General features: G+C 33.7%; 1 protein-coding gene across 2 annotated transcripts; it reads right to left on the minus strand.

Annotated features, from left to right (window-relative positions):
• Positions 1 to 542: 542 nt before the first annotated feature.
• On the minus strand, positions 543 to 8,878 carry LOC117107523 (F-box/LRR-repeat protein 6-like). 2 transcript variants are annotated; one of them, XM_033249219.1, is made up of 11 exons: positions 8,743 to 8,878; positions 8,054 to 8,221; positions 7,375 to 7,668; positions 6,582 to 6,771; positions 5,469 to 5,600; positions 4,873 to 4,995; positions 4,460 to 4,624; positions 3,908 to 4,087; positions 3,333 to 3,419; positions 2,760 to 2,914; positions 543 to 2,493 (listed from the first exon to the last, which is right to left on the minus strand). In XM_033249219.1, exons 2-11 carry the CDS (start codon positions 8,206 to 8,208, stop codon positions 2,337 to 2,339), a joined length of 1,638 nt encoding a protein of 545 aa, XP_033105110.1. In that variant the 5' UTR covers positions 8,209 to 8,221; positions 8,743 to 8,878; the 3' UTR covers positions 543 to 2,336. The 2 variants fall into 2 exon arrangements, with proteins under 2 accessions (XP_033105110.1, XP_033105119.1); XM_033249228.1 differs by having other exon boundaries at positions 8,642 to 8,778.
• Between the last annotated feature and the right edge of the window lie 341 nt (positions 8,879 to 9,219).

Below are 9,219 nucleotides of genomic sequence, written 5' to 3' on the forward strand. Positions count from 1 at the left end.
TTTGTAGATATAACAGTTAAAAATAACCAAGAATTGCACAGAAAATAAACTAGAAAAATATGTGAACAGAATTTAACTGAATGTGTAATACATTAACGCCACCGTAGTATAAAAGTTAGTCTGTGTGTGCGTGTTTAAAAATGAGCGGACAAATTTCTAAGTCTGAATTTTGTGTGGGGATACTGTATTATATTCCTCAGTCTGGGTACAGTTATCAAAAATGTGGCTTGTTTGGTTGCTTTAAAATATATATGGGACTTGCCTTGCTAAAATCACCTTTTAATATATTCATATTTCTCCACACAATAAGCTTTAACATATGTCAGTTACAGTACTAGAATTGACTATATATGAAAAAAGTCTCCTGTTAGCACGAGTAAACTGCAGAAACCAGCAGTTTACAGGAAAAATTACTCTAAAAATAGTCTATAATCGGACAAGATACCATTGGATTCTGTCAAAGCGTAGGACCAATTACCAACTCTCTGTTAAAACTTGTATTTGGCATGTCAGTCAAATGAAATGAACCTTCCAATACCAACTTTTAAATGTTTGTACTTATATGATATATTTTAATTAACTGGTAACTCTGTATAAAAGTTTCAAAATACATTCCTGAACCAAGTGATAAATTGTATGTTCCCCATTATTAATAATTGCTTTATACATTATGATTACAGTAAACATGCACAGCTCAAAAAATAATATATTCACTTTTAGCAAGTAAAGTAAATAGATTTTTATAATGAAGCTATCAAATTCTTGTAAATTGTGAGCTTTGTATCTATAATGCAATGCTATAAAACAAATCAACTTGCTCGGACATGTCAATTCCCTCAGGAATAGTTATACGAGTAGTAGTAGTACATTTGAGAAGGCACTTTTTAAAAATATGGGCACACTTTAAATAAATCACCAAGTAACTAGATTGGAAACTAAGGATTCAGTGAATGGTGATGATTTAGCTTGTATAACTTGATGTCTAGACATCCTTTGTACCTGTCCAGCAGGAATTAAAGCTATTGTAAAATAGTAATGCCTTCAAAATCAAACACTTTTAACCATTATTCATAACAAAAAAAATATACTAGAAACATACAGGTTGCAGGTTAAATTCCTTCTGAAAGTACTTTACATACATCAGTATGAAACCTTTGTTGATGTGCTAAGCTCATTTTTGCAATGTATCCTAAAGCAATCATTATAATTATTGAAAATTAAATTAAAAGATCTTAAATCAATTCTAATTGTAGAAAAAACAAAGTTACTTTAGGATATTCCAACACCAGACCCACCATGTCTCTTTTGAAGTTTATCTCAAGATCTGACATGTTCAAGTACCTAAAACGCGCGTATAATTTTAAAACCCCAAAAGTCTAGGCCGAAACATATTGTGTATCTGTCTCTGAACACGCACCAACTCCCCTAAACTTGCATACAGTACTTAAACATCATTCGTTCATGTTCTCAATTGCTCCAACACTTTAGATATGTTGCTGCTTTACAAAGCACTGTTAGACAAGATCGCAGAACACATACACGCTGCATGTGCATGGCTTGTGGACAGCCTGAAACGTTGTTTATTGTTGCGACCGGCTCTGGCAAAACCTGTTTTTTGCAATTTCTTTCCAAAAGCATTCCAAACGTTTAAGAATCAGGATTTTAAACATTTTCATGTTTTTGCATTTTACAAAAAAACAATCACTAAATCTGACTGAAAAGCACATTAAAATTATTTTTAAATACAAGTCTCATTAATAGGCTATTGATTTTGGAATCTTTGGAAGCTGTTATCTCATAAACTACATGGCTGATATCCAATGAATTAAATATTAATAACTTTGTTAATACTCAACCAATTTCCATTAAGTAAAAAATGTTTTAATGAAGAATTCATGTAGAATCTAATAACAGTGAAATCTCAATTTTGCATTTTTCCTAAACACGGCTGGTTTTGCCAGAGCTGGTCACAAGTTACAGATTGTAACAGTTGTAAAAGTAATTCTCTACAGTGACGGAAAACGCATTTTAGAGCATCTAAAAAGCAAATTGTGGGTGCATGCCCTGAAGCCTTTTAGGAGCGAAGTTTTTTTTCAAAACAAAAGTCTTACGCCTGCAAATTCATCATACTTGAAATTTGCAACAACCTTCACACACTTAAATCAAATTGATGCATCATCATTCCCATAAATGCTTGTAAAATTTCACATATGCCACCATCACAGTCATATCGTGACCTCTTCAATGTTGTATATGCCATCATAACTACCATATAAGGTTTCTTGCACTTTTGTTTTTTAAAATTTCCAAAGTTCAAAATGTCAATGACTCTATCATCAAGTGTTCTCTGACTCTTCATCAAAGATGGTGTCTATGTTTCGCTTGAGGTTGGCAAGACGTTCTCCTTCATACTGCTGCTTCATTCCACGTGGCAATCCACGGCAGGATGACAAGTCAAGGCACGATAAGCGAGGACAACCATCAAGTAATGACCTATTAAAACAAATAAATACTTTTAACTGAACAAATTTATTTTTATTTACATTATTTCATTTTAAATTCATCCCTCTCCAACCAGGTACCAATTCATACTTCTGGGTGAAAAAAGGGATATATTGTTGAGTGGCAACCATTATGTAGTAAACTGTCTTGCCAAGGACACTAGTACCACACTCATAATCTCTCAATTGAAAACTTACAGCTTTCGTTTTATTATTCAAATGCATTACCTCAATATAGAAAGTATAGATTTAACTTACTTGACTCTCTGTGCTGTTATGGATGTTCCACTTAGGTTCAGGATTCGAAGATTTGATTTCTGAGGAGTACTGGACAACTTCTTCATGGCAATGTCTAGCGACATACCTGGAAAGACGTTCCATGACAAGTCCAGCTCTATCAAGCTGTGCATCCACTGTAAAGGAAAGAACACTAATATTAGAAACACTGGCAATCCAGTTAACTGGAATAAATTCAATGTGAACAATTAAATTATATTCAGTGCTAATTGAACTAACTGTAGGCTAGTGAAGGATTAATGGCAAACCTAGATTTAGTCCGGTTGATAAAAATCCAAATGAGACCTTTGTATTAAAGTTACAAATATACCAATTGTTTCATTCTACTTCTGTTTTTTTTTTTGCATGACTCGCTGCTAATCTTAACCAAGATAACTGGAATAGATCAATGTGAACACATCAAGTATATTTCTTTATCATACTTTCAAGATAAATTTCTGTGTACATGGCTATAGAGGGCTGAGCTTCAGTTCTCCAGTTTTAATGTGAATTTGGGTCAGGAATAGTTTTAAAAACAAATATTAAGATTTTTACCTTCTGCACAATTACAGCTATGCCTTCATACTTTGAGACTGAACATTGCGAGATGAATAGCTGTTCCAAATTATCTAATGATAATTTCTATAGAATAAAAATGTAAATCAAATGAATCAGTTATCACTCAATTACTATATACATACATGATCATGGTCATCTTCCTTTATTGGGTATACCATAAACTGCTTTTCTGAGTAGGCTAACACAGTGCTGTAATAGTTCTGTACATCGGAGAAAATACCATTCTCCTGCATTCTAATGGCACGAAAGGTTTACACATCTCTTCTGTAGTTTCAGCTGTCAGATAAAACACAAGAATCTCACTGTTGAGTTATATTTGTTTCCCTCTTCAATTTTTTTAGGTTCAGAATGGTGAGGGCTTAGTATCTCCTATACCCATCAATACGTTGCCCTGCACTAAACAGTTAATCATGGATCCAGAAATAACATTACTCTTATAATTACTCATTAATATTCTTTAACTTATATTTTCTCATCTATTTTTCCCACATTATATTAGTCACTGATGACCTATGACCCTTCTCTATAACCCCACCCAACAAAGATCCTACCTGAAGGACATCAGCTGTTATGTGTGTGCATCCGCGGAGGTCAAGGTGTTTTAATTTGCTGGATGTTTTTAGCAGACGCAGCAGCAATCCGTCAGTAATCCCTAGACTAATGTTAAGAGTTGTAGTTATGTTGACTGCTACACTAAGTTCTTTCAGTTTCGGAAAACCAAGGGATTCCTCCTGAAGCAAAAAACACATGAATTATGTTAAATATAGTTTACATTCATCAGTTTCAAACAATCGGAACCGATGTTGACAATTAGAATACATATAGAAAGAATTATAGATGGTGGTTATCTATAATAATTATATTTAATCAGTAAAATCTACAAATACAAAAAATTCTATATTCTGTTTTTCCATTACAGTACATACACTATTATTTACTTTTCAAAAAATAAAAAAACTCTGAATCGTCATTTCAAATGAGGGCTTATTAATATCACATTGTTTGTTCATCAAGAAAATAATGCTGTTCCCACACCTACAGAGAGCCCTCTGGCCCAGTTGGTTATGGTGTCTGTATTTACAACAGGAAACTGATGTCCTTACCTTCAGCCTCCTTGAGACCTGGTTTGCTCGCACCTTTGAGCCTGTCAGTCGTAGAACCTCGAGGCTTGGACAACCAGCTTGGAATTCCTCAATTGGAATCATGAGAAAGTCCGAGGAAAACTTGCAGTTTGATAGGTCCAGTAATTTCAAATTTGGACAGCATGTCTGTGTATAAAAGAGAAATCAGTTTTATTATTTCTAAAGGGTGTCCAATCATCAGAAAATTAACATAAGTTGTTTTACCATAAAGTCATCTTTTAAAAAAAAAAAAAAAAATGTTTTACAACTTCAACAATTATGTTTATAATTATACATTTTAATCTTCTGTAATTGCCACCAGAGGTATAACTAAGTCTTTGTTTCCATCATTAGAAGATACAAACACATAATTGTATGATTTATTGATGATTTACCATTAATGCTTTGAGTACCATTGGGAAGCTTCTCAATTGTGTCTTTGCGATGACAAACTCCTCTAAACGACTGCCACACTGCTCCACCAACTGCTTTAGTACTGCTGGAGCTACCGCACCAATCTGCAGGTACAAAGCAATAATTAATGTAATAAATAGGTAAATTATATATGGTTCATATCATAAACCTCTTTTAAAATTTACCAGCAAAAAAATGTAATCAGAGCCTATCCAATGTCCACTTTGAAATAACATACAAAATATGTGGATCCAAACAATAAAGTTGATAAACATCAGAGAATCGGGCAAAGCTAGGCCGAGGACTAACACATGAGACACTCGCAGGGGGATAACAGCCATTTTCCCTTGAGCTATTATTATTAATGTAATAATTTTTATTGTTATTATTTTTATATCATTAACCCAGTAAGACAGTTATCATATGCAATGTATCTATATGACAAATAAATAAATGATCAAATATCTGAAATATCTAACAAAGAAATCAGTTCTTAAACCATAACCATCAACCACCAACAACAAAACTACAATAGCAATTGCTTTATACACATTAAAGGAGGATGATCATCACTTACATTCAATCCCGACAAATCAACTGCTTTCAAGTGCTGACATCCACTTGACAGGAGACTGATTGACAGAGAAGTTAATTTGATGCAAGCTGTCAAGTTTATAGATTCCAGAAGTGGACATTTATCAACTACCAACTGGAAATAGAATTTTTTTTTAAAATCATATTTAGTCTCACATGAATTCGCCATGATTCAAGAAGTAGGGGTCTGGCTTGGTGGTTCGTTAAAGAAGCTCACTTACTTCACACGACGGTCGCTGACCGATGCGATTCCATGGAGAATGGACCATTTTAATGACGATCCATTCAGACTGTCACCGATAATCAGTAGACGGTGTCACATAATAATATTATACTAATATTATATTTTTTTATCTATATGGATTTCAATTTAGAAATTAAAAAATTGATCGATTGATTATATAACTTTAAAACATCTGTTAATTCCACGGATATGGTGCCACTAAGAAAATAAAATGGTAATGATGATTGGAAAAAATACTAATTAAAAATTCAAAATATGCTTTTTTAATGTCTAGATAGCTGCAATTTAAATGTTTACTTTATGGATATACACCATTTTCGCGATTTTGAAATGAAAATTTCTGATAACCTGGCAACCAACCACTGGGGGACTTTCAAAGGCCTAGCATTATGCTCTACTGTACGTAGTTACCATCACAGATTAAATCAACGATAGACCTAAATTACTAACGAGCACAAATATTTTAAAACAGAAAAAAAACCAAAATGTTTATATTGGAAATAAGCCTAAATCTTAAAAAGCTATTTCAAAGTTTATATATACAGTAATTAGCAAGATCGTATCTGTTGTCTACTGCTGCTATAGCAAAGGTCTAGCAGCGCTATCCGCTGCACGGTGCCCTATTTGTAACTAGCCAGCTGCTCAGGCTAGGCTGCTGGAAGTCCCCCAGTGAGTTGCGAGACGTTGGCGGTGCTGTTTCAAAATAAATGCGATAAAATGGTCTATTAATATATTTTCAACAGCTTACTCTATAATAATCACATAAAAAATACACACAAGATATATACTGTACATTATGTTTGTTACTGTTTTTAAAACTACAGCTAAAACAATTAACTAAAATAAAGTAACCTTAATTTCTTTGTCTGTTAACTTTGCACATAATGATAGATTCAGTATTTTTAGGCGTGACACACGATTCTCAAGTAAAATATTCAAAGTTTGTTCTATAGACTTGACCCAACCAAAGGAGAGGTCGATATGATGCCATAACGATGGTTTAGATGCAGCTTCACGCCATAGAGAACAAACTCGAGAAACTCTGTAAGATAATAAATAGCAAATAAAAAAATTAAAAGTATATTAAATAAATCAAATTCATTAGCTCACTGTTATTAAAGAATACTGTACATTGTTCAGATACTTTCCTCTACAAAATATCATGTTTTTTCAGTGCTAATCCCATATATTCCTTCCAAACAAATATGTTCTGTAAAACAGGTCTTCTAACTCTTTGTTAAAAAATAAACTTAAAACTTTTTTCTGGTCAGGCTACAAATATTTTGTTGTTAAATTACATTAATTATATAAAAATATTATTTAATTTCACGAATCATAGTACATGAAGAATAAAAATCAAGATGATGCATTCTTATGGTTAGAGGTCATCCATAATTTTCAAAAGAGTACAAAACATACTCTTTTCTGTTACCCCCTCTCTACCCCTGAAAGAGTACACAATAAAATGTTGACTTGTGTTATTTTGAGATCAACATTTCATGTTTTTCATAAAAGAGTACTTATGCCTACACTTGCAACCCCCTTTCCCCCTAAAGCATATGTTTTGTACTCTTTTGAAAATGTTGATAATTATGGATGACCCCTATAGTTAAAAATTCACATTCATATTGCATAAAAGACTTACCTACAAAGAAATGGTACAGCTCCGTTCTCCCGAACTCCAAGTTCAAATACGCGAACTAAAATCTCAATTGGAAGCATTTGACCCCAGAGTTGATGGCCACTCTTGGAGGGCATGCTTGCGTCCTCTTTCTGAAATCGTTTTGAAGGCGATTCAGACTGTGATGAATCAATGACCATGTTTCTTTTCCGTTTCATTATCTCTCCTTTTTGTTTATTCTTTGCTTGTTTTTTTCTCTGCTTTACATTACGTTGTTTTTTTTCTTTTGATTTTCCAAGTGCACTTTTTCGGTCTTTGCTTTTGGAAGAAATAAAATCAGCAGTAAAATTATTCAAATTTATAAAGTATTGAACATAACTTATTTTATCTCAACTTATACATTAAATGATCATGTATTTTACATTAGAAAACTCAGTTATCCTTTTAAAATTAATTGACTCCATATTAGTATTATGGTATTAAATACCTCACCTGTATATAAATATTTATGATTTTTAATAATTAAAATGAAGAATTTAGATTTTGAAGATGAGTCTCTTATTGACTAAACCTAGATGTTACACAAAACCACATGACAGGTGTCATGTGACAATCTGATTTGGTTCTGGTATTAATAGGCTTTGTCCTCTTTTCTTATCATCGATATTATTAATAGTTATCATTTCTTGATCTTTATTCCTACTTCCGTGAGAGTCCTTCCTCATCATCTGAAGGCTGATAATCTGAGTCTTCTTCATCAGAAGCACATTCATTTCCTTTTCGTGGGGCAAAAGAAAACAGAATTTCCTTCCCAGGAACTTTACGATATCCAAGGATTCCTCTCTCACTTTTTGGCATGGTTATTATTAGCCTGCAATACAGAAACATTTGAAACTATTTTTTTTTTTTTTTTATGACACTGACCGAGTTATATAATCAAACAAAAACAATGCCCCCACCTCCCACTTGACATCATTACAGTCATTAGGATATCCAAGCATGTACGTACTACTACAGGGTTTGAATGCAAAATACATTTGTAACATATAAACTATGAAAAAGTAAAAGTGCACTAGCACCTATTCAATTTTAACTTATATTATAAATATGGTAGATGCTTCGCTAGGCCCTTCTACAGTGACCATGTTCAATCTTGGTTCAATTGATGCATGTAGAAGCCATAGGAAGCATAGCCCTCCCTTGTGTAGTATGCCTATAGAATAGGCCTAGTGTCTAGGCTAGGCCTATATCGTAAACAAACAGCGGGAAGTCGAGGCTAGGCCTAACTTACAGTACCTTTGTAGTTCAGCAGTGTGATAATGATGAAGCTAAATTTTAAAGTCTCATAAAGGTACGCTTAATATTATAGTGTATGTTAAAATGGAGTCATACCCGTAATCTAATAATACACTTTACTTATAAATAGTTGCAGGTAGCCGCCACACCAACATCACAACACATCACATCATCCATCATCGGGCCGCCGGGACAGGTCAAGAAACATATGAGGGCGCTAAATATGATGATTCTAGTTTGGTTTGGTTCCCAAAGCCAGCATCAAAGCATCAACTCAAACACACCACAGCCACACTTTTGACGGGTTGGTTTGGTAGGAGGGTAACAGTGCAAGTGCATACCAAACGGTTGGTTTTCATTCTTTTAAGAGCTTCTAGTTGGATACGGGGTACGGACCTTCTTCTGTCGTGATTCGTATGTGAGTAGATATAATGAACTTGATTGAATAAGTTTTTGGTTTGTGTTACGATTGTACCTTCATCTGACAGACCCAGCAAGAAGGAGGGTAGTCGACCAAGGCACATTATTATTATTTTGATAACGGTATTCCGGTATCGACACACGTACAAAAGA

This window comes from Anneissia japonica, unplaced genomic scaffold (assembly GCF_011630105.1).
Source record: "Anneissia japonica isolate Jap-2015-1 unplaced genomic scaffold, ASM1163010v1 scaffold288091_len1417266_cov198, whole genome shotgun sequence".
NCBI lineage: Eukaryota > Metazoa > Echinodermata > Crinoidea > Comatulida > Comatulidae > Anneissia > Anneissia japonica.